The 25,219-nt window shown below is 42.5% G+C and overlaps 3 protein-coding genes across 12 annotated transcripts in view; all 3 read right to left on the bottom strand.

Moving 5' to 3' along the window:
* The window catches only part of LOC129367884 (brain-specific angiogenesis inhibitor 1-associated protein 2-like), a 53,662-nt gene extending 41,873 nt beyond the window's left edge, over nt 1-11,789 (bottom strand). For 8 of the 9 annotated variants that reach the window (XM_055042548.1, XM_055042546.1, XM_055042545.1 and 5 more), the window contains exon 1: nt 11,598-11,789. In XM_055042548.1, coding sequence (XP_054898523.1) covers nt 11,598-11,672 — 75 coding nt within the window. In that variant the 5' untranslated portion in view covers nt 11,673-11,789. Of the gene's footprint in view, nt 1-9,939; nt 10,067-11,597 lie in introns of those variants that run through there. The other variant, XM_055042547.1, reaches the window with a different exon arrangement.
* A 4,952-nt stretch (nt 11,790-16,741) lies between these two features.
* On the bottom strand, nt 16,742-20,518 carry LOC129367901 (charged multivesicular body protein 6-like). Of its 2 annotated transcripts, none has more exons than XM_055042577.1 (8): nt 20,329-20,518; nt 19,850-19,959; nt 19,013-19,100; nt 18,855-18,941; nt 18,709-18,774; nt 18,543-18,623; nt 18,379-18,451; nt 16,742-17,664 (listed from the first exon to the last, which is right to left on the bottom strand). In XM_055042577.1, the coding sequence occupies exons 1-8, from the start codon at nt 20,389-20,391 to the stop codon at nt 17,615-17,617; spliced, it is 618 nt and encodes a 205-aa protein (XP_054898552.1). In that variant the 5' UTR covers nt 20,392-20,518; the 3' UTR covers nt 16,742-17,614. The 2 variants fall into 2 exon arrangements, with proteins under 2 accessions (XP_054898552.1, XP_054898551.1); XM_055042576.1 differs by having other exon boundaries at nt 18,361-18,451.
* A 1,354-nt stretch (nt 20,519-21,872) lies between these two features.
* LOC129367888 (zinc finger protein OZF-like) lies at nt 21,873-25,062 on the bottom strand. The gene is made up of 2 exons (XM_055042558.1): nt 24,802-25,062; nt 21,873-24,290 (listed from the first exon to the last, which is right to left on the bottom strand). The coding sequence occupies exons 1-2, from the start codon at nt 24,917-24,919 to the stop codon at nt 22,783-22,785; spliced, it is 1,626 nt and encodes a 541-aa protein (XP_054898533.1). The 5' UTR covers nt 24,920-25,062; the 3' UTR covers nt 21,873-22,782.
* Nucleotides 25,063-25,219: the final 157 nt, after the last annotated feature.

Below are 25,219 nucleotides of genomic sequence, written 5' to 3' on the forward strand. Positions count from 1 at the left end.
ATTACTTTGCAGTTTGCGTCTGAAAGTGGTTTGTAGTTCTGCCCCTCAACCTTATAAAAAGGTGCCCTCAGTGAATAAAGGGACACTGACAGAAAATGTATATTTTGACCTGAAGAGCAGCTAGTCATACTTTCCCCATAGAGGGGAAGAAGCTGCAGGAAGCCCACCACCTTCAGGACTGCAGCAGCAGTTTGACTAAATAATAAAGTTTCTCAATGACCTTGAAGGTCAAATAGACCAAAGGACTATTTGGTCTGAACGTGGCTTTTAGGCACCATGTCACCATGTCATAAAATAATCACATGGGTGGTAACGCTGAGCTTATTATCCGTCACTATAAAAGGTGATTCATTTCAAGCGTCTCAGTGACCGTGAAGGAGGAGAAACAGGACAAGCCCTCAGCTTCAAGGTTAACAGATCTATCAGAGCGGCATGGAGACATGTCCCAGGAAAGATGTGGACCAGAGCCAGAGGTTATAGAAGCCATTTAAAATATGACAAGAGCAGGATTGAGCAGACATCTCTTTAAAGTGAGTGAAGAGCAAGACTGGAATCACCAATCTAGTTTCACAAACTGAGGTACAAAAGAGTGAAAAAAAAACCTTCTGAAAAAAAGCAATAAAAATATGTAGAAAGTAATACAAGGCATCTTAGAAAGTCTTCAATTCATGTATCTAAAATTAAGACCTTAAAATATCAAATTTGGGTATTTTTGTTTTGTTTTTTATATTAAGTTCAACACGTTAATCGCAGAGCTTAAATTTTGTCTCAGCAGGACAATTTAATCTCATATTCTATGTGGGATTTTTTCTCGTGGGACTTTTCTGTCAGACAAAAGTTTGAGTCACAGTTTAGGCTTCTGCTAACTAGCTGCTAATATAACCTAGAGATACAGCCAGCTACATAGCAAGTGGGCTAGAAAATGTTTGCACATTTCTCTGGAGAGACAGAGAAGTCTTAAATTCCAGACTTGATGATCTTAAAAAGTCTTACATTTGAGTTGGTGAAACCTGCATAAACCCTGTAGTAAAAACAAAGAATCCGTTGGGAATTTGTTGCAGAGTTTGGGTGGAGAAGGTGTAAAAGGAGTGAGAAATAAATCTGCATAAATCTGTCAATGATAGATGAAGGGAGGAGATATAAAGGAGCCAGAGAAAGGGAAATGCTTTAAGTATTATTAACTCTCCAGGCACTGGAATACCAGTATAGTTGTGTAAGTGCATCTACTCCAGCAAAGCCATCCATTACTTCCTTCCCACACATGTGAGCAGAACCATCATCCAAACACTTCAGACTAAAACAAACCAAAAAGCGTTGAGAACATCGTGACCTAGCTGGCTCTGGGAAAGGCAGTGTGCGTCGGAGCGCGTGGCGGTTGGAGGCAGGAGACTCATGCGTGGGCTGAGTCACAACCTACAGAAAGAGCAATAGGCTTGTATCATGTCGGGGCGTAAATTACTGCAATGCCAAGGCAGCCATGTGGCACCATTAGGACCTGCTGCGCCGCTCGCTGCCAAACAGATTAACCAGCGAGTGGAGAGCTGGAAACCCCACGGAGATGGGAGGGAGAGGCTGGGCCAGGTGGAGGCAAAAATAATAATAATAAAATGAGTTTAAAAACACTTTACAACACTATAAAACCCACTAAGAACCAACGCAACGTTTGAAGACTTGTTTTTAATTCTGCCTTTTTGGGTTTTATTAATAAATCCTGACTGTTTATTCTCAAAAAGGCTTTTCTCAGTTTCTGCCTGCCAAGCTGAGATAATAATTTCCCTGCCATTTCACTCGTCTACTAGATGTAATTAGTTTGAAATGAGGTTTAAATATTAGAATGTGCATCACATCAAGCAATTTTAGGAAAGCTTGGTCTATACAACGACAGCAAAACCCAGTTCATCAATGGTCATCTTCACCAGAATGCCTGATTTTAATTAATTACAGTCTTAGCACATGAAGCTCCACAGGGGAGGCTTCATTTGACGTAGGCAGACAAAGAGACAACTTGTGCAACAATGTTTTAGGGAAAAGAGAAAAGATGTGACTGAATGGAAGAAGAAATATTTCTGCAGTTCAAAGTAAAGGTTGTCTGCTTTTTTTATCTCTTTGTGGCCTTTAATCTGAGCAGAATATGATCAAAATCCACACGAAGCAGCTAAAAAGAAAATCTGTAAGACTTTGTCTTTTAGAAGACTTTTAAAATTGGTCAGATTGGCAAGATTTTTATGGGGTTTTTTTATTTAAATTTGACCAAGATGAAATACTGAGGTGAACTGAGGTGTTTAAAATCTTTCGTTAAGAAGGCTAGTAATAGTAATAAAAATAAATGGCTCAGAGACCAGAGTTTGCATATTTTCTGTCAGCTGGCTACTCCTTCGGTCCACTTGTCTCGTGTCCAGAAAAGCAGAAGATGAATAAATAGTTATTCTGCTCAACTGGCAACTACTACTAAGTGATTTTCCATGCATCGATCTCTAATTGTTGCAGATTATTATAACAAAAGATACATTAGGCTTTAAATCATGCTTTCTGCTTAATATTCTGGCCTTTAATACCAACATGTGTATAATTTTCATATTTATCCAACACCTAGATCAAAACAAATACATTTTTAAATTTCAGAAACAAAGAACTGAAAACTGAAAGTGCAGAAAGACTCATGCCGCCATGTTATCTGCAGCATGTACACCGATCGGTGAAAGTTATCCAGCTGTTGTTGATTGTGTTTTGTGATGGAAAGGTTAAAAGAGATTAAAAATGAAACATAAAACCCACAAGAATAAAAAAAAAGTTGATTGCAGCAGTAGGTCACCTTGACTTTTGAGATGAGGCCAAACATAACCGAGCGCTGTGTGAATCCCCCCACCCATTGCTTTCATGGTGACAAAAAAAAAAACAGATAAAAATGACCTTTTCTGTGAATGTCCTCTGCTCTCATCCCTAAGCTGGTGTTCAAACATGCTTCCATCATGTATAAGTCGACCATCCTCACTGCAAAGTCATCCTTCTATCAACAAAATATCAGATTCTGAACTCTAGAACGCAAAATGGTAAGAAAATTCAAATAAATAAACTAAATGTAAGTTTGGGTTTTCATACATCTAATTTGAGGATTTTGTACATAAAGCATCAACCTGATGTGGTCAAAACAAGACAAGGTTGGACTTTGAAGAAGAGCTTGCCAGTTCTTCTTCAAGCAGTACTATGGCGATGCAGACACCTGCAGGAAACCGACAGTAGCCATGTCAAACAATCAGCTACTTGGTAGAAATTTAACGTGTAGAATTAGGACTCTTGTTTCCTAATACTGACACACAAAAAGAACCCAGTTCATTCATTCAATTTGCCCTGTTTAATTCGCTACTAAGCAAGTGATTTCCAGGATAATCCCCGACTGCAAAATGAGCTTTAATCTTTCTGCAGCGCATACTTTAACGTTTGATAGCATGGCAGCCAAGGTGCCACTGAATGAGAAAGCAGCAAGCAGCTGTGATTATGAAAATCCCCTGCAAATCATCCGTCACCTCATCCAGAGATTTAAACTTCTTTATACCAGTGGAGTCAAAGAGCATCTCGGCTGATATGTCAGAACGATGCACTGCTGTGGACACAGGATTTAAACTTTGACAAAGATCAGTCACAACGAAGAAGGATTTGCCCCTTTTTGTCAAGACATTACATATTGTTTTAAATCACACAAACCCTGTTTAGTCCACTTTAATCTAACCCTAATTTGTTTGCTTAAAAAATTAAGTTTGTAATTGGTGTAGTTCAAATGGGAAGCAAAGCGAAGACTGCTCCAAAAGCAGGAAGTGGCTGCAGCATAGTGCATTCTGGGTAAATAAAACCAAAGCGTACAAGGGTCCAGCGCAAACGAGTAAAATGTGTTCTGTTCTTTCACCAACAACAAAAAAGAAATCCTAAAACAACCACTAAAATCAGAACTTACTCCATCTTTTTTTGCATTTCATGAGGGGGGGAAGTTGTGCTCATGCCTTCTCTGGATGTTTTCATGTCGGTTGTTCTCGCTGCAGCACCTCCACAGGCGAGGGGATGAACAAATTTTTCGAAGATTTTGGATCATTTGAAAGAGTGTGGCGCGCCAGCTGAAAATGTAACAAATGTCTCCATTTTGTTCCTCAAGAGAATCAACCCTACTGGACTGTCAGGTGTAAAAATACCCTTAGATTAATTTAAGACAACCTTGAAAACTACTAGTGACAATGATTGGAGAAGGAGGCTCCATTTTAACTCTGGAAGCTGCTGAAATCCAGAGGTTCTGTGCAAACCACAAAACTAGCAAAGCTGCTGGAGAAATAATCCACAGATATTTCATTTTACTAATAATCATCATGTTCATTTGTACAGGATTTCCACCTGGACTACACAATTTTGCCTAAGACCCTTATGTGAGATTAAAGAACTATTAGGACTCCTCAGACCTTAAATGACAGCGTGGGATAAGATGGTAGCATTATGTCCTGTAATGCCAGGCTGCTGTCGCTCATTATTGTGTTTCAGTAAATGGACATTATTTGCCTATGCTCAGCCACTGTGACAATCTGTGTGCAAAAGCTGCACTGCTTTAGCAGCCTCAGGAGATGAGAATTCAGTATCTGTCTGCTTCACCCGCGTGTGTGTGCGTGTGGGAGGGGGGGGGGAGGTGCAGGCAGCCAATTTCCCTCTCAGATGAGCCCTTATCAGAGAGCAGAGGAATAGTCAGCGCCCCCTATTCCACAGATGTAGCTTCTGTAGGAGGCAGGGAGGAGGGGGGCACTTCCGCTGCCATATATGGATGTGCTGGAATCCCCCCGTCCCCACCTCCACCAACACGCCCCACCTGTGCCGTGACAGGGCAGCCCAGTTTAATTTCTCAGCCTGAGCTCTGCAGGCTGGCGGGGGCGGATCGAGAGAGGCGAGAACGAGGAAGTGGGAGTCTCCCCGTCAACGTCACCGCCATCCCATTCACTCCAGCCTCATTCTCATTTTACACACGTACACGTGAACAAAGGTGGGTTCACGCATAGCCGTGCATTTCCATAACATCTGCACATGTGCAACGGCAGGATGAGCGCCAGAGACTGCGAGACAAGGTGTTCGTCAGAAAGCTCTGCAGAGATAAGAGTGTATTGCTGCTTTTCATGGTGACAGTTCAAAAACACACTGCGGTTTGCCTCTTCGGGCTTTCCTCCTCACTGCCGGTCTGAAAAGATCGGAGCGCCGCACCTTCCCCTCCTCGTCCTGCTTTCATTCAGCTTCAAGAGCCGTCCAAGCAACTTTCCTTTCATCCTCCGCCAACCTCCCGCAAACCCAGCAGCATCCACCTCCTCCTCTCACCCTCCCACCAGCTGGAGTTTGATAAGCGCTTCGCTAAAGGCTGCCGACGTGCTGCACAAACGCTGCAGATGTGAGCACTTGGTGCATGTGTGTGTGTGTGTGAGTGTGTGTGTGTGTGTGTCTGGGGGTGTGTGGGGGTGTATGGGTGTGTGTGTGTGGGGGTGTATGGGTGTGTGTGTGTGTGTGGGGGGGGGGGTGTGTGTGTGTGTGTGTGTGTGTGTGTGTGTGTGTGTGTGTGTGTGTGTGTTGCGCAGGAAGGCTGTTGTTGGTCAGTGAAATCGTAATGAAAGCACATCTGTGAAGGGCTGCTGCCTCCTGAACGCCAGAGAGGCGAGTTGGTACATTTTGTTCCTTGCACCTTGTGTGTTCTGACAAACGATGGGCTAAACGTTACAATATTTCACAGCTGGAGCCCCTTTAGAAACAAACCGCACTGGAAAGGAGGACAAACTTACAAAGTATAAGGAAAAAAAAAGAGTGGAAAGTTGCACCCATAACAATTACACCCTGCATGGCTACAGATATAAAGGGATACAAAAACATAACTTTCAAAACTACTAAAATGTTCCTTCAGGACTGTCCCGAGTGACTCCTGTCCAAAAATCCTCCACATTAAAAGGTAATTTATTAGCAAACAGTTACAGGGTAGATTAAACCTTTGAACTAAATTACTAGAGGTGGATTATTTGACGCTTAACACAGCTTCCTGCTGCAATTTTTCTACACTGGGAGGATTCACTAATGTGATGGGAAGAAGCGACTGGACCTTCTCCAGGCTTCCAGTCAGGTGCGCTGATGTAAACCAGCCTCTTTTCAGTTGTTTTGTTTATTTATTTTTCTTATTGTACGCATCTTTCAGTTCTAGTGTTGAATTTTTATCAGAAATTAAAGCTTATTGGTCTTTGAGAGAATTATTATCAATATATTACATTAAAATAGTCTAAAAAAACAACAATATTATCATTTATTGCAATCATTTCTGGGACAATTTACAAACCAGAAAATCTGTTACGGTGACAGTTCCCCAACAGGCCACCAAAAAGGCATCAAAACAATAACAAAAACTTCACTGGTATGAACTTATTTTACAGATCACTCGGTCAACATTCATCCATCTAAAAAAAATAATAATAAAGCTGGAAGGAGAGTGACCTAAAAAAATCATTACATATTTCATTTGATGCCATGTCATCTGAGAGCAATGCTTCACGTTTTCTGCGCTTGCATAACCCAAGCATATTCCCCACATCGCAGAGCATCATCACAGAGCGTCACCATGATGCTCACACGCTGCCGCCATCCAAAGATCAGCAACGAAGCTCAAAGCTGGAACACACCCCGGAGCCAACCCGAGTAGGAGGGCACGGGGTTCTCTGCAGGGACAGGAGCACAAAGACAGCTGTGATGCTCCGGGCACAGACAACCGAGGAGAAAGCGCCGTAGCTAATCAGGAGAAGAGAGCCCACTGGTTTCAAGCCTTTACACTGGAGAAATGTCTGCCTGAGTGGAGTGTTTGGATTAATCGCTGCGCTGCAGATGAGCGCAGAGGCTGCTACAGGCTTCACCTCACGCAACCCCAGACAGGAGAGGCTCTCTGCTGCCAGTACACATCTTGTCAGAGTGAAAGAATGTGGAGGATTATGATGATGATGATGATGGAGCCTTGTATCAAAAGTTCCTCCCTCCCTCCATCAATCTGACGCAGCACGGCCCCAACAGATGCCACGGCACTCACCTGCGGCGCTCTGCCTCCAACAGCAGCTGGCCGACAGCTTCAGAGCTCCACAGCAATATGTGGGGGAATAAAACGAAATGAAGCCCTGATCTGTGGCAGAGGAGAGTTGTTTTTAATCGGGAGTGACGCTCGGCTTGTGTGACTACGAGACGAAAAGCAGAGAGGACTGGGCAGATTGTGCTTGCATGACTGTGGGGATAAAGTGTTCAGTAGAATTACTCACACACACACTAACAAACACAGGAGAAAAATCCCTCCCCAGAGAACAAACAGGTTTGGAGGAAAACTGCCGTAGCAGATAGAGGACGTCACTACACAGCAATGTTCACTCATAAATTTACGTCTGTAATCACTGGAGGATGCTCCCCAGATACAGTCAGGAAACACAGACACGGGGGAGAGTGATGCTGTACATCTGCACACATCATGCAGGCGGTACACTGAAAATGGTGCCTGTTCACAAGGGCAGAAATGAGCTCTGAGACAACTAGTTCTGTTTGTTAAAGGTCCAGAATTGGATGAGAACTTACACATAAAATGTAACATTTTTCACATTTCCTGGAATTTTCAAACTTTTTTATTGAAATCTCAGCTAATTTTTGTAAATGTGAATAAATCCGAAATGGAAACATTAAAGGCAGCATTAGCATGGGTCTTAAATACAGTTGGAGCAAAAACAATTTTTTTGCACAATTTCAACAAAAGAAAAAAAAGAGTGTGTTATAGTATCACACTGTAGCACGCTGCTAACTGTAAGCATATCAAGGCCACACCAATGGATAAACTGCTGGGGTCCTGAATCAAAACAAAAAGCAGAGCAAAACCTGATCCAGACAATAATAACCCATAAGAACAAGTTGAGAAATTCTTTTGGCTCAGAGATCAGGCAAAGGTTGAGTTCAGTTATTTGTAACTTTGAATAGGTTTTCTGCTTCTCCACAAGGAGCCGTTGAAGTAGTCGAATCATCTGGTCCAGAAGCCGCCCGGTCGCCTCCCACATGAGGTTGTTGGAAGCGCGTTTGATCAGAAGGAGACTGAGTCATGACAGAGTCGAGAGATCATGTCTCTCAGCTTGTGGTGACTGGAACGTCTTGGTAAAGAGCCGGAGTAGGCGGCTGAGGAGTAAGAAGTCTGGGCAGCTTGGAGGGAAGCATCAATGCTACACAAAATGTGGATATACTTTCAAAAACTAGACTTTCACTTTGCTTAAATGGGTAGTTTGGTTTAAAACAGATGGGTCAGTTTAATTTGGACCTCTGCTAGCTTAGTTGTTCTTCCAGTTGTTCTACACTTTGCTTCGTGCAGAAGACCTGGGCTTTGGAGAAACCATTTCTTCCTGGAGGCATGGACTCTGTTGAGCTTTTGAATTTTACCCAATTGCTAACATCTGTCTATGACGTTAGTAATGTGCCAGTTCAATGCTATGACACATCCTGGAAATGTCCTGTACTGTAAACAACCGTCCACTGTGAAGAGAGCCGTGCCAATCTGAAAAAGACGATGTTATGTATGGTCAACACAGACTGAACAGCTTCGTTCATTTCCTCCGCTACCATTGCTGAAACTACAGAACTACAGGTGCACTACAATTAAAAATAAAAAATTAAAAAATTAAAAAAGAAAACCAACTTCATTGTTTACTTCTCCTCTTGTACCAATTTTCCTAATTGAAATTCTGCAGGAGGAATATTTGAATTGTGTCTGAAGGCTGGCGAGATGAACTTCAAGAAGGGTTGGACCCAAATGGTTGGCATATGTACAATTCAATCTCCCTAAATTGCCAGAAGATTAAGCAAAAAAGGCACCAATAACATTTATAGGTTCTTAAATTTATACCCAAACAGCAGCTTTTAGAAAGAATAACATCCAACCCAAAGATGGGTAAACTCTTTTCCAAATACGGTGGTGAAAACTGGAGTAAATGCACAACAAAAAGCTCTGAAATCAATGAGCTGACCTGCTGATGTGTGTATAATCCAGTGCCAACTCTGAACAATGGAGGCAGCATCACCTCCAGCTTTATTCGCCTTCCTGATCCGCAGCACTGCTGGGATTACAGCACTCAGCTGAACACACACGGACGCCACAACAAACCTGAGGAGACACACTTCACCCGCATCAAAACATCCCAAACTTCCACCACCCGAATCCACAGGGACGCTCTCTGTCACCATCCCAGCCGACCTGAAGTCTGCACGCTCTGAACCGGCGTGTCGTTACAGAGCAGAAACTGTATGGCCACACACACACACACACACACGCACACACACTCCCACACACGACAGGAATGACTGCCCCCACACATTCACCAGCGTGAGTCATCCAAAATTTACATTCAGCTTCTGTTTCGGCAGCAGAGGAGGAGGTTGGGGCTTCAGTCCTCTGCTGCTGCTGTTTCTTCTGAGAGTTAACGCTTCAACAAACAGGAAACAAGGCACAGCCCTCCACATGCAGGACGCCTGAAATAGGTGGGAGCCAGGCAAATAAGGATGCTGGTCAGACTTTATATGACCAGATTATAATATGCATATGAATAAATAATCTATAAAAGACACATTCAGGCAGATCAGCCATTACCATCTTCTGCAAAATGTCAGTATGAAAACTTCTTGTTTTCAATCTGGCTCAAATTAATAGATACTGAATACTGTAATTTTTGCAGCAGTCATTAATATCCTAATCATATTTATTTAATCATTGGAAACTGGGCCAGTAAGGTTATACAACCAGTATATCCCATGAGTACAGAGTGTTCTACAGAATGATGTTGTGCAGCTAAAGTCCCTGATCCCCATCTTAATGCTGCCTGATTTAATTGCTGATATTTGTCTCACCTCCCTCCAAGGAGAAACAGACATGAGTGTTACCTAATGGGAGCTGGCACCTCTGCGTCTCTTCATCCTCCACGCTTTTAATGAATTAATAAAGACCAGTTAGTTTCTCCAAACGCGGCTCAAAAACACCCCTGGGGAGGAAGAGGAAGGGGGAGCTCGGCGCAGCAGCACCAAATGCCACGCCAGAGAGCATGGAGCTGTTACGATCAGACGCCAACAGGGGGTCAAACCGGCAGCGGCTCCGTGCTGCGATAGAGCAGGCTGCCCGCGACAGCAAGACCTTCCCCACAACGTTATCATTACCTCCGTTACTTCAGTTAATCATCCTGAAATGGGTTTTTCTTTAAAATAGCTGTTTAAAATGTCATTTTTGTTATGAGAAGTAATGCAGCCATAGAGATGCTCCAGATCAACCGGGATCAGCTCAGATTCCTTTGTTCTCATTGGTTAAAATCAAACTGAGAAACAAAGAACTTCCTCCAAGCCCACTGATTCATGCCCAATCGTTCTTTGGCAAAAAAAAAAAAAAAAAAAAAAAAAAACTAAAACTAAAAAAAAAAAAAACTAATAAATGCAGTCAAATCCCAATCAGCAAAACTATGACAAAAAACCCTGATTGGTCCGATTACGTTCCTCAGCATCAATTTTTTTTGACTTCATAACTCAAACACTCCCTCCAAAGGTCAACATATCTTGGGACTTTAACTGAAATCGTCTTTTTTTTTTTTTGTAAAGCATTTCCATTCAGATGTATGCTGAAATTACTCCCATCATTATCTCAGCAGCATCATTACATAACCAAGCAAGCTGGGGAGGAGAACCCATACACACCCCTCCGCTCCTCCCCCGGTACCAGGAGCTCCGACTGTCTGCCCAGAGCCGCTCAAAGTGAGGAGGCGTGTGGAACAGTGACAGCTTTCCTCACATCATGACAGAAACTCGTCGTGTTTCCATGTCTCCGATCGGCATCATATGGGGAGCTGAGTAAAGTGAGAATCAGGAGAAATGCCTCGCGACCGCAAGTCCTGTTCCCGGCTTGAGCTGGAGCTCCATGTCGGAGGAAGCCAAGGAAGGAGCAGGATCCCTCCAGGTCCAGGGAAGACCTGGTGTTTTCCAGCAGCCAGATAGAACGGGTTACACCAGCATCTCTTATTGTTACCAAATAAATCCTTTTCTGAGCATAAAAACAAGTGAGGAAATGAAAACTGAAAGGGTTCGTGTTCAGGAATTCACAAAATTCAGAAATCAGGGAACTTTAGGCAGGAGTTTTCTGTGCTGCTCTGAAATATGTGGAACTGAGCTGCCCTGAAGCATCCTGTCACTCTGGAGGTTTACTTTTTTCAAACTAAAAATTTTCCCAAAGCAGAAGCACATCAGGGTTAAAACACTCCACACAGCAGCATTCATCAGTTGAGCTAAGATAACTGATTATTGACTCGTTCAGTTAAGAGAACTGATTATTTAAACGCTTCAGCCCCATTTCCAGACCCCATCTTTTATTTCATCATTAACTCTCCTGTTTGAGGTCGAGTCTGTTTGACAACTAAATAACTTCAATTTTTTTTTTTTTTTTTTTTTTTTTTGCTTTAAAGCACCGAGACTTTAAAGACACCTGACCCACACCGGGCTTCCCCTGTTGTAATTACCCGCCCAGGTGCAGCAGGTGTCCCGAACCACACGGACCGGCTCACCTTGTAGACATTCTCCGTAATGCGGTGCACTTCGTCGGTCCGGGACATCCTTGCTGGAGCGTCAGTCACAACCATACACGGAGCTCTCGTTGCCTGTGGAAGCCGTGGGGGGGCGGGTGGGATTCTCGGTTCCGTTCCGAGCTGTAGCGGGGAGGAGGGGGGACGAAGCAGCTGTGAGGCCGGGAAACGCGACTCTTGTCTGGGAGAGACGAGCGCGTCTGCTCGCGGGATCCCGGGTTTTATAGGAGGGTCCTCCGCTTCGCCCACACCGGCTCCCCACGCAGCCAGTCAGCGGCCGCTCCGAGCCTCCCTGCAGGAGCGCAGAGGCGGACTCAGAGGCGCCGCCTTCAGGGCCGGTGGGAAAAAGGAACTCCGAAGACGACGACCGAGAATGATGGGCAAAAATAGCCTAAGCTTCAGAGGAAGGTGTTTCACATATCATTACTCGGACTGATTAAACTGGTTTTATTTATGTATTTAGTCATTTTCAATTAGTCCGCTTTCTAGTCAGATAGATTTTTAGTTTACTCTTTGAACGCCCCGTAGCCTCATAATGAACACATCTTAATCGGATGAAATGGGAAACAAAAATGATGTTACTTTATTTAAATAAATATATGAATCAGAACTTTACTAATTGATTTACAGAAGTATTTTCTGTTCCTTGGCCAAGAGAGAGAAAACTACGAACCGTGGCATTTATATTGAGTAGCATGGACAGGGTAACATTTTTACCTACTTATCAAAGTAAATAAACAAAATAAACAAGTGGGGGGGGGAATCACTCCCGGTCTTCTGTTCCGTTTTTATTCAATCCTAGCTAAAAGGGAAGTGAGCGTTGTTTTTAACCTCGTAGCCAGAAACTGTGAATCACAACTGTTGCTGCGATATAGCTGTGGCGCTGACATTTCCGCCGATTATTCAGAGCCCGCAAATGCAGCACGGCGTTGAAGGAGAGGCTCCTGCAGCTCTGCTGACACAGGCAGCCCACGCCTCCTCTGCTCCAACCATTCAGAAGAACCGTCCAGCGTCACTGGGACAAGCCACACAAAGCCCATTCACATTGGAAGTATCCACTGAAACGTCCACCGTGGGGTTCTGTGCGGCCATGAACTGCTGTGCTTGATTTTAAGGCTAATACCCTTCAGGGTTGTGGATGATGCTCCACAGGACACAGCAGGAGGGTGAAATGACTCTCCTCCGGGATGCTGGTGTGGGGTGTTTAACAAGCTCTTCTTTTCAACTTACTCACATTTCACCGCTTGCTAAATTCGTCCGGCTCACTGCTGAGTGGGCTCCGGTGGAGATGAGTGGGATGGAGCCACTTTTCTGTTGGATTTCAGATCCGCTCCAGGTGGGCAGGGAATCCTACACATCTCTGCTCGTCACGACCCGCAGCCCCGTGAATGGAGAGAGGCCTCTTATTTTTGGACCACGCTTCTCTTGCCCTGGTAGAAAAGCAGCTGCCCCTCAGTCCGCCGCTGAGGATCAAACAGTGAAAGCAGGAACACACTCATTTTGTTCCGATTGTCACATCGGACGCGGTTCCGGCGGGCCGCAGACGGTTAGTGGAAATCAATGAGGCGTGTTTGGTCTCAGCCGGAGCAACAGAAACATTCCCACTGTCAGCGGGCCAATCGATTTACTCCTCTGTCAGGATTCAATCCCTGCAATTAGCTCCTATAATGGGCCTAAAGCATACATCCATGTTTGTGTCAGACACCACACTGTGACGCGTGATTATAAGGAGATGAGTCTGTCTGCTGACTGATGATCATTCTGAGACTCAAGTCAACCTTATAATCACACACAGCCCAGAAGGAAAAAATAGAGCATCCCTTTAAATATCGAGTCCTTTCATAAACAAATGTTCACATGCTAATTTAGTGGACTCTTGGGAACAGAAAGTGCTTTATTGTAGGCAAAGTAGGAACTCTGTACATGCTGTAAAGCATGGCGGCGGCGGCGTCATGCTGAGGCTCTGTTCCTGTTTCATTTACAGAATAAGGTTCTAAACAGGATAAAGGATCAGGCAGAATAACACCAGGCTTCAGGAATGTCTCCACCAGCAACCCCTGATGAAAACTTATGGACTATACGACTGAGTCAGATCTCCAACAGGAAGTCAGCCAGATTGAAGACGACATGGCCGCTTCTGATGAAACAAACGGAGACCGATCCAGGCAGAAGATTTTTGTAGAGTTTGGCATAGTGTAGTGGCGTCTCGTAGTTAAACTGCAGGTCAATATTACGGTCTGTATAATTATAATAATGATGAAAAAAAAGTTAAACTACAGATTAAATCCAAGCTGTTGAACTGGCATCACTAAAGATGTTAATTGTAGTCATCCCCAAAAAAGGATGGTCTAAAAATGCACAAATAAAAGCCTAGAAATATTACATTAATATCTATGATAGGTACAGTCATATTTAATCAATCAAAAATATCAACACGTAAATATATTTGTTATTTAGTAAGTGAATCTCGTTACACAGACTGATATTTTCAAGCCTTTAAAAGTAGGACTTGATGAGCATTCCTTTTGATTCCTGCTTAAAGGTTGTTATTTTCAAAAGGTGTTTTTAATCTGACAACCCTCATTGGAATATTTTTCATCTTCCAGAAACAACATTGTTGGTCAATTCCCCAAACATCTTACCTTTACTTTTATTCTCAGTGTGTTGGAGCAACGGCATCTAACAGTTAAAAGATCCAGGGGTCAAATGTCAGTCAGAGGCATTGGTGTGTTGAGCGAATCTGTGTGTTTTCCTTGTGCATGCAGGAGTTTTTGTTTGTTTTGTCCAGAAACTGCAGCTTCCTTCCACAGTCTGAGAACATACATGCTAGAATGAAATACTTTAAATTCCTCCTTAAAATTATGTCTTTATAATTGTACTTATCTTGTGTTCAGGACAAACATCACAGCTCTTTAAATCCAAGGATATAAAGTACCTTTTATTTTTCTATAACGTAGGTTATACTTTAGCTTTTTTCAAATGTATCTGAGCTTGAATCTACTTTTTATCAGCCGTGTACGAGTCTTGGTTTCCATTGATTATTTATAATGTGATGTGACACAGAGGCCAGTTTCTCTTAGTCATTTCATCAAAAATAGGAAATACACAAGAAAATATGCCATTCAATAAAACATGAGAGTGCGTCAACCTTTATAGGTCAGAAAATGGCAACAAGAAAACAGCTCCTGGTCAAAGCTAAAAGCTACAGTCAGATAAATTATTGAAACAGTTAAAAACAAAACAAACTGTGACAAATAAGGCTTGACGACAAAGTTGAACCCCCGTCACCCACAGTGAGGACTGAGGGGGACGTAAAGACATTTGAAAAACTGCAGTGAAGACATTACTTTTATTGTCATTTTTATTGCCACTAGTGCAATTTATTCATTAGCAGCTTGAGAGGAAAAAGGGCAAAGAGAGGACGGAAAGACATGAAATAAATTACTGAACCAAATGAGATCGATTTTGGCTCCTTTTGGTGGTCCGAATGTCCAGTGACTCAATAATTCCTATTTTGTTGTTTTTACAGTAAAACCGAGGAACATCTTAAGGAAAACGGCTGGAAATGTCTTTGCCTGGAGTTTGGATGAGCAGATTAAAACAGTCAAACACAGAAGTGGGATGAATATAATCAGCGAAGCAGCAGAGAGTTTAGCTGTGAGCAGTTTGGCTTCTTTAAGATTTTGTGACTTAAAAGGTGGAACAGAACTTTGCTTTTATTTGATTCCCGCTGACAGCTGCAGCAGGTAGGCAGGCCACACACACACACACACACACACACACACACACACACACACACACACACACACACACACACACACACACACACACACACCTCCAGACCTGAACCACCTCTCTGATTTAGCCTTCCTCTCCATCCCACTCCTCCTCATCTCTCTCCCCGTGTCTGTGATTCATCCGCGCGGCGCTCTGACATTCAGCTTTCAGTCTGTGAGCCGCCCACTCCCACGCAGCGCCGCGCGCGCGCGGGCGGGCGGCCGTGGAGTGGGTCCATCCCATTCAGAACAAGGACGGGACTGAGAGTGGACGTTCGCAGCGCGGGTCAGCCTATTTCAGGCCCGGGTGACGCGCTGTTGTTGCGCGGGCTTTGTTGACATGAAAAGGCGCGAGGTGACAGAACAATGGCTGCTCTTCTGTTTCCTGTATTAGTGCCGAAGCTTTTAAAGCGCAACTAAATTCACAGAGGGAGGAGAAGCTGCGTGACGCGAAGCATCTGTTAGTGCAGATGCAGAAACAGGATTGTATGGCAGTTAGAGGCAAATCCTCTCTGACCAGGCGACGTCAAAGATCAAATTGTCAGGATCTGATTCACAAAACAAACAGCACCAATGACACACAGGCGCAAAACTGCTGTCATTTTCAACAGAACATTTTCTTTTCTTTTTTTTTTTTTACTTTTAAAGCTAAATTGGATGTTTGAAGTGAGATTCTGTACAGTGGTTAGTAATTGTTCCCTTATTCAAAGCAGAAAGATGTAATGCCACCATCGATTTGCTGGGAAATAAAGAACATATAGTAAGGTCATGCTGGCCCGGAGCTTAAACTTTTGCCCGACAGAAAATTTCTATGAGAAAACAACAAAGAAAAGATACAAGATTAAATAATCTCGTCAAGACAAAAGTTAAAACCTGTTAACATATTAAAAGCCAACTTACTTTTTTAAAAATGAGATTAAGACATTTTAAGACCTTCATTTTCAGTGAATTCAAGAATGTCTGCATGGTTATGAGGTGTCCTGTCCTGTTAACAGATTCTCCACCTGAGCTGTGGACCTCTGCAGCTCCTCCAGTGGAACCATAAACCTCTGGGCTGCTTCTCTGACTCTCTGCCCAGCCAGTTGAGTTGAGCAGCCATGTCTTGGTAGTTTTCCAGTTGAACCATCTTCTTTCAATGTCCAGATGATAAACTGTTCAAAGCTTGGGATTCTGCCTCATAACCTCATCATGACTTTATTAATAACCACGACATACCAAATAAATTAAGGTGTAATTTGTAGTTATAGTGTGAGAAGCTATGAATGCTTTTATTAAATGTATGCAAGAAAAGATTCTGAGTTTGTTAACTGCTGCCACCTTGTGTTCACTCACCGAATAACCACTTCAACGTTGAACAATAGAAACACTTTTTATTGTAAAAACAATGTACAGAAATTCCCAAACCAACTTTAAAACATTTACTTCGATGCTGCCGTCGGACAGGATCAGTCGCCAGAGTTTAAATGATTTACAGTTTCGTTCCACGGGTCTTCACAGATGTTCGACCATTCTACCTCGTGGAAGCAAAGCAAAGTTCCTCCTGCAGATCCAAGTATGGGTCATACGCAAGAAGATGATTACAGAAGACTCTGTAGATTACATCAGATGAGATAGGCCCGGCCTTTTCCCATTGAGGCTGAGCTAATCCACGAGGGGAATAGGGATTAGATTAGGTAATCTGCTTGTGGAGTGTCAGACTTTGAAGGATGGATGCAGACGTTTCGTTTCTTTTGAAGGAAAAATTTTCTTTTACTTCAAAATTTTCTTTTGAAGTGATGAAAAGATCACTTCACCCAAAGACATGTTTAAGATCTAAAATCTTGAATATGATTTTTCTTTTTGTCCTAATGAACCAAAGCCGCAGATATAAAGTCCATTCATTTGTCAGTATTTTGGATGAAACGATCCTCTCTGAACTCGACTCTGATCCACAGATTATTTAGGGAGATTAAACTAGTTACATACAGTATACATGCTCTGGATTAATTAAAAATGATTTCATAGTAAACATGATGCACTGCTTGCACTAAAGTTAGGCACAATTATGTGATTTCACAGGAATTCAAGGTTCACAAGGCGTAGCAGGTGAACCGGCCCTTCCTTTTAGAACCGACCTGCGGCAGCTGAACACAACCAGTCATCAGGAGGGTTTCTACCGCGGATGTGTAGGGTGGAAAAACATCTGCGGAGGGCGTTGGTTGGTAACGGGGGTCAGCTCTGTTCCTACACGGCGAGCAGCTCTCGCTCCTGCTTCTTCCTGGGACGATCGCTCTCTGAAAGTGAAACACAGCCGCACACACTCAGCTGGGACTGAAACCGCTGTGGAGTGAGCAGAGAGGCTGTTTGGGTCAGGCTGACTGAACCAAGGAGCTTTAAGTGAACTCGGCGACGGACCACGGGAACAGAATGTGTGTAAAGATTGTTTTTAACACACACCTGCTGCCAAGTATGAAAGAGCAACCATGGTTTTGGAGATCGTGTTGTATTAAAATCAAGCATAGTAAAAAATTTGAGATTTCTGGGATCTGTTCGTAGTTACAGATGCTGTTTGTGCTTTTCACACAGCATAAAGTTCTTTACAGTCACGACCTACATAGTGCCTTGATTAAAAATTATTTTGCACAGACGTATCTGATCTTGGCAGCAGAAGTGAGAGAGTGGCGAAAACAAACATTTGCTGCACTTACCCATGATAGATGCAAAAAGCAAAAGCAAAATCAGCAGCTAGTTAGCTCCTCAACCACCTCCAGTCACAAAACACAATGAAGACTCAAAACTTTGACCTGATCTAAAATGGTCCTGCACCCCTTTCCATACTGACGGGCATCAACAGTCGCATCTCTTATGTCATTGCTGGTGTACTTCTGTCTAACCCTAACCCTCTAATAAACTACCAAACACTTTGCTTTCATGGTGTCAAGAACATCACTGAGATTAAAACGTAGAAGTGACAGATTCTGCAAACAAACCCGAGTGAAACGGCAGACCTGGCTTTTTCTCTGCAGCTTCAGGGGCTTCTGGCAGCGGCTCTGAAGGAACCTCTGGAAGCTCGACGTCTCCCTGAGAGAATCGGATCAGAACGACCATGATGAGCATCGACCCGCTCTCAGGTCATGAAACGTCCTCTCTCTAAGTTTTATTTCAGTCTGACCTGAGTGATGGCCTCCAGCTCAGCCAGAACAGCATCCTCGTCCTCCTGCGACAAGGAACCAGCCAGCATCTCGTCAATTTGCTGCACGGAGACAAAAATACGTTAGGATGGAATCAATCCCGACTCGCTCCACGTGTGTGAATGACCACGTCAGCAAAAAACTGACCCTCTGGTACTCAATGGAATCTTGCGTTTCATCCAAGATCCTCTCCACCTCTTCAACCGACATCACCTGTTGGGGGTAATCACAGCCTCATCAGGCCTCCAATAAAACTTGAGACCAGACCTTTAAACGTAACAAACATCTCCCACCTCATGCATTTTCTTCAGACAATCGTTTCCAACTTTCAACCCATCAATGACCTTCCTCTCAATCTGAGCAAACTCCAGGTCCTGGACCTGAAACAAGCAACAAGCAGAGGAGTCAGAGTCATGTCGGCTGTCGCCAAAGAAACGCCGCCGTCACTCACCATCCGCTCCAGGTTGCTGATCTGGTTCTCCGTCTTGTCCAGGAGCTGCTCCTGGTATCGCTTCTTCTTCAGCAGGAGGAGGGCTTTCCTGTTTGTTTGGAGAGGAAGATCAAAGCAGAGTCAGTGATCAGACACAGAGCCGCTGCTGAAAGTATTACAGTTCCCATCCGAGGGTTAAGTTACACAGCACTGACGAAAATCATCCTGTGGGATTTTAACATCACAGTAGTTTGTCAGATTAGATCCTGAAGCACAACAAGAAGACCCACAAGTCCTTGTTCAGATACAGATTTCTTTTTTTATTTTGTTTTTCCCATCATTGCTTTAGTAAGTATTGATACTAACTAATAATATTTAGTATTACTAAATATTGATATTTAGTAATATCAATATTTACAACTCTAATAAAATTTCCTTTCATTTCACTCATAAGCTCTGAAAGAAAAAATAAAAATAATAGTTTATCGTCACATGGAGCTGAGCAGCTGACTTTCAGTGATTTAAAAAAAAATCTGTTTTGGTAAATGTATCTCATTCATAGCCAAAAATTTTCATTTTGAAAGGTTGAGAAATTTTTATGTTGTCCATAGATGGCAGCCCATTTTATCTGCAGGTCCACATTCAGAAGCTCACACTCTGACACATTAAAGGCTAAAACCTGACAATTACTGATGAAACGACAAAGCTGCCTGCTTGTTACACCTAACAAGCAGGCTCTGCAACTTATTTCTTATCTGGAACAAAAAGGATTGATGATCATATTCAGTCAGGATTTTGAAGAATGCACATCCATGAAACCTGTTCCTGTTAGTGCACAATGATTTTCAGTTCACTCACTCCTTCTTCCCATCTTTGAGCAGCTGCTTAGCCAGCTGTCTCTCCTTCTCCAGCTGCAGGTGGATCTTCTTCTGATACTGCCTCAGTTTGTCTCTCTGTTGCTTCAGTTGCTGCGGAAACGAAACAAAACGAATAAGTTTTAGCTCACAGACAAACGTCAATGTTTCATCTTTGGGCTGATCCGACTCAGATCTTTAACAACTTTACAATACACAACAACACACTGCCCAAGAACAGCTTTCTTTCTGAGAGCACATACAAAAGCCAAACCCGTGTTAGTTTAAGATTATGTTCTTCACACAGTCAGGCCGAATTCACAACAAGTTTATAAATAGGCGAAAAAGCGAGGGTTAAACTGTTTCAGATTTCCGTGAGCTACTCCAAAAAGCATAAAGTTTTCAAATTATTAGATTGATTCGTAGAGTTTGGCGAGAGTGCTAGGCGACGTTAGCCCGCTGCTAATCGGAGTTCGTTCTCACCAGGACGGCTTTATCTTGCTCCGTCACCCGGGACTGTTTCTTTTTTCCAAACAGGTTTCCCATCCTGACACAGCATTCCAGCTCCAAGAACTGGAATATTACAGACTGAGTCAAAAAGTCAAAGTGTTGTCTAACAGCAGAGCAGATTTTCCTCCATTATTGCTGAAGTCATCCAGTCCACACCCACACCCGGAAGAGCCGCGGCTGGGCGGAGACAGCTCTTAAAGGAGACGCGTGCTTTTAGGTGCGTTCATTTTAGGTGAACGCACCTAAAATATATTCAACAAATATTTATTTTTAAATCAACGCTCTGTTTTTGTTTTTTTGTTTGCTTGTTTGTTTGTTTGTTTTTTTTGGGGGGGGGGACAGGAGATTTTTGCGAATCTCCAAAGTGTATTTATTTGTTGCTTATTTGAAAAAAAAAAAAAAAAGCTATTTATTGCCATCTGGTGGACAAACCAGATTGCAGTCCAACCTAGGGCAGACATCCCACCACCCTACCGGTGTGCATTCAAAATAGAGGAAAACTAAAAGCTTTTTGGTTTAAAATGTGCTCATATTGCCCTTGTTGAAGCCAAATAACAGTAAGTCAAATAACAGTTTTATAAACTATGTTTAAGTACTATGATATTAGTGCATAATAGACCAGGTTTGAAGAGTCTGTCTTAAGAGTTTTGGAGATGGAATGTGGTACAGATGCAAAAATAACTAATATTGTCCTTTATTGATATGGTTTTAGATATTCTGCAATCTGTGTAGAATAATCAAAACCATCTTAGAAGTACCTACATATTTTAGTTTTTAACCAGGACAGATTAAAGATGCTCAAGGTAGTGAAGAATTAGGTGGCATTTTCCCCCAGGCGTTTCCCCAATCAGAAGATGACAACTTCACCTTCAAATGAAACTTCATTTTCTCCCAGATGACCCTGCCAGGAGAGCTGTTCCTGTTCTAAACTCTTTATACTTTACTTCTAACAAAGAAAGTACTCCTGGGTCACAGCTCTTTGTGTCTGCTCTGTCTTCGTCAGTCCACTAGAGGTTTCATCCTGTTACAATGGAGTTGTTTCCTTCCATTGTTGTGACATACATGATCTCTATGAGGGCTTGCTGCAAACTTAATGTCTCCATGCAATCAGCAGTACAGTCACGACATGCTTGTTCAAGAGGACGTATTTCTGTATTGTCTCTCAATAACACTGATTTGGTTTTCTGACATAAAAAACTTTTAGACCAACAAGCAAAAACTGAACTTGAATGCATGGTATGATGAATCTGATTAAATTAGAATATATGGATTCATTTGATTACACATTTCTGCACACAACTTACATCTGTTTATCTTGTAAAGTGGACCGAGACAACATTTGATGGGAATTGAACTGAATTGAATGACTTTTAGGAAAAAAAAAGAAAAAAGAAAGAACCAAAAGCAACAAAACTGTGAAAAGAGATAACATACAGAAAGAATGGATGCAAAAGAAAAAAAAATTTTTATATATCCACATTAGGCAAAAACTCCACAAAAAAGCACAATAGAAGACATTAAATTTTACTAAGTTCTCTAGAGTTTAATCAGATTGTTTTAACAAAAATCAGTACAAATATGTCAAATGTATTTGAACAACAAAAACTATAACAATCACTATTATAGTAATGGTATTTTTGATATTTTACCTCCTTTCTAGTAGCCAGTTTACAAAGGGAAAGCCCAGCTATGCTCAATTTGCTCTAAGGTACAAATATTGGGTTCAGTTCAGATACATTAAACAGGCATGTTTTGTAGGGGTGTAAGATCGTTTGGGCATCTTTCTCTAAGAAATGTTGTCCCAGAATGGTATGCCTCATTTCCATTTTTAATTCCAAATATCAAGTACCAAACCCTCCAGTGTGGCATAGGCCAAATCGTCACCCCCTACAAAATTTCTGCAGGTTACGCCAACTCAAATTTAAGACTTTTTAAAGACCATTATGAATGGGATTTTGTACATTTCACAACAGAAATGTACAAAAGAAAATCGCAAATAAACTGTATGACTTGGCAATTGAAGTGTGTTAGTGGCAAAGACAAATATTCATAAACTGCTGAAAAATGTGCTCTTAATTAACAAATGAGTAAGCTAGCTTTACCTTGTTTAACAGCAAGAGTATCCTAGCAGCTAGTCACCGGCAACCACCTTGACCCACACACTCGAAGCCTTGCATAATAGCAAAGTCCCACAAGAAAACCGAAAACCACATAGAACACATGAGATTAAACAGTCTTGACACAAGAAAACTTAAGACCTGTGATTTACGTATTTAAGGCCAATATTTCGTTTTGACGCCTGTTTCCAGACAATTTGAGGCTTTTATTTTAGATACATGAATTTAAGATTTAAGGATGCGCGGACATCCTGCAATTGTGTGACGTTTGGTGCGTATCTGCAAGTACACACAGTAATCCCGTCATCTGTCAAGCATGAGACATCATGTGTGCTGTAACGTAGGATTTCTTTGTGAACTTTTTACCACAGATATCACATCCAAACGGTTTCTCTCCTGTGTGAACTCTCATGTGCCCCTTCAAATGGATCAGCTGCAGAAAGCTCTTGCTACAAATATCACAGCTGAAAGGTCTTTCTCCATTGTGAATCCTCATGTGTTTCAGAAGACCACCCTTGACTAAAAAGCCTTTCCCACACAACTCACAGTTGTGCGCTCGCTTTCCAGCATGAGACATCATGTGTGTTTTAATGTATGACTTCTTTTTGAATTTCTTACCGCACACTTCACAGCCAAATGGCTTCTCCCCCGTGTGAACCTTCATATGTTCCTTTAAGTGTATCTTCTGTTGAAAGTCTTTACCGCAGTCACTACAAGCAAACGTTTTTTCTCCTGTGTGAACACCCATGTGTCTCTTCAGAGTTTCTTGTTGAGAAAATCCCTTACAACAGACGTCACAAACAAACGGCTTCTCTCCGGTGTGAACAACTGTGTGCTTTTTAAGAATGTGCTGAAATCGGAATCTTTTCTCGCACACGCTGCATTTGAACTGCTTATCCCCAGAGTGGACTCTCATGTGCACTGTGAGAATTGACTTTTTGTGAAACCTTCTTCCACACTCATCACACGTGAAAGGTCGCTCTCCGGTATGGAGTCTTATATGCGCCTGAAGATCCGTCTTTTCTATAAACCCTTTCCCACAGAAATCACAGCTGTGCGCCGTTTTCCCGCTGTGAATCATCTTGTGTTTTCGCAAACAGTCCTTCCGCCTGAATCTTTTCTCACAAACATCACAACCAAATGGCTTCTCGCCAGTGTGGATCCTAGCATGATCCGTAAGATTGTCCCGCTTTTTAAATCTTTCATTGCATTTACTGCAAGCAAACAGTTTTTCTCCTTCATCACCTGCCACGACTGAGTTACATTTCTTTTCACCATTGACATTTGACTGAGATACACTCAGGACATTCTCACAATTGTGACTCATTTTAGTTTCAGACTCAGAATCTGACAAAGGTCCCTGCCAGTCCTCATCATTATCATCATAACTGGCTTCTGTGTCAGAGGAATCTGAAGCATTTTTATTTGTATTTTGCTCAAAGGTACATGCTGGATTCAGGTTCCTGTCTGGTTCTGGTCCTACAATGTTCTTGCTATGGGGTTCTGTTTTTATCTGCTGAGCTGAGCTGCTGATTGGAGCTTCAGTCGCTCGGCTTTCTTCAGTTTTGATCTGATGAAGCTCTAATAACTGAGGTTTCTCTTCATAACCTTCATTCTTCACATCAGTTAAAGGGAACTGGCTGATATTAGTCGTTTTCTGCTCATTTGGCCGCTCTTCCTCCTGATTGGTCCAGACTTCCTCCTCCTCCTCCTCTTCCTTTATGCGGAAGCCGTCTGGGAACTGCTGCTGCTGGGAACTGACGCTCCAGGCATGGAGAACCTCATTTTTAACGATCAGCACCCGAAGGACTGGGAACACTGAAATTTACATGGACAACAATGTTGACTTACAAATTTGACAGTGTTAGAGAAATATCAAATTCTGTTTCTAGACTTATGGTTTTATAGCAACATAAAACCCAGGTGGCTATATAAATATTTTCCACTGGTGCCCCACTCCTACACTCGTCTCGCAATTTAAATAGGACTGAAAGAAATTTAGGGTTTGCGGGAACATTTTTTGTCTTACCGACATAAAACCTTCATGATTAAAAAAAACTGCACAAGAAGTTTGCACTTTAGTAAACTTATAAGAGTACTAATTAAGTTATCAGAAACATTTTCTGAATTTTAAGCCTTTAACTATTTTTAATGCAGTACAAATAATTTCACCCCACCCCCACTCTTAATGTCTCTATTTCCCTTCCCTACATGGCGGATACGTTGACGTACAGCTATAACTGTAACTGCGAAGGAAGCGTCAAGCTCAGAAGAGAGAACAACCGAATCTCAGTTAAGCTAGTTTTACCCTCGCAGCGCTTCTTCTTACCAGCTGTTTGATTTCCACTAACTTCCTGCGGCAGAAGGACGTCGAGCTGTTTCATCTGCACTTCATCTAACGGTTGACTTTCACGTCCGTGCTGTTCAACATAATCCACTTCATCCATGGTGTCCCCGCAGTCAGTAAAAACAAATCAGAGGACCGCTTCACACGAACCAACCCCATCAACTCGGATTGCAACCGGGTGCAATTCTGTCTCGACTACGACAGGTATGTCGCCGGAAACCATGGATCGCTGATGGATTTTGATCAGGCACCGTTACAGACACACTCCAGGTATGGGTCCTACATGTCTCGTTGCTGCCATCTGTTGGCAGCAATAGGAATGGTAGCTCAATAATAAAAATTTAAATAAGAAACAATTTTAGTAATTTTAATGGGACTTCTGTACAATCAGCTTCTGTTT

Source organism: Poeciliopsis prolifica, unplaced genomic scaffold (genome assembly GCF_027474105.1).
Source record: "Poeciliopsis prolifica strain line A6 unplaced genomic scaffold, Auburn_PproV2 SCAFFOLD018, whole genome shotgun sequence".
NCBI classification, from domain to species: Eukaryota; Metazoa; Chordata; class Actinopteri; order Cyprinodontiformes; family Poeciliidae; genus Poeciliopsis; species Poeciliopsis prolifica.

Coding starts and splice junctions, on each gene's coding strand:
- LOC129367901 (XM_055042576.1), bottom strand. CDS start 20,391: ATGGGAAACCTGTTTGGAAAAAAGAAACAGTCCCGGGTGACGGAGCAA. Junction 18,624..18,708: donor ATTCCATTGAGTACCAGAGG/GTCAGTTTTTTG, acceptor GTCTCCGTGCAG/CAAATTGACGAGATGCTGGC. Junction 18,452..18,542: donor AGCTGGAGGCCATCACTCAG/GTCAGACTGAAA, acceptor CGATTCTCTCAG/GGAGACGTCGAGCTTCCAGA.
- LOC129367888 (XM_055042558.1), bottom strand. CDS start 24,919: ATGGATGAAGTGGATTATGTTGAACAGCACGGACGTGAAAGTCAACCG. Junction 24,291..24,801: donor TAGTGGAAATCAAACAGCTG/GTAAGAAGAAGC, acceptor TGTAAATTTCAG/TGTTCCCAGTCCTTCGGGTG.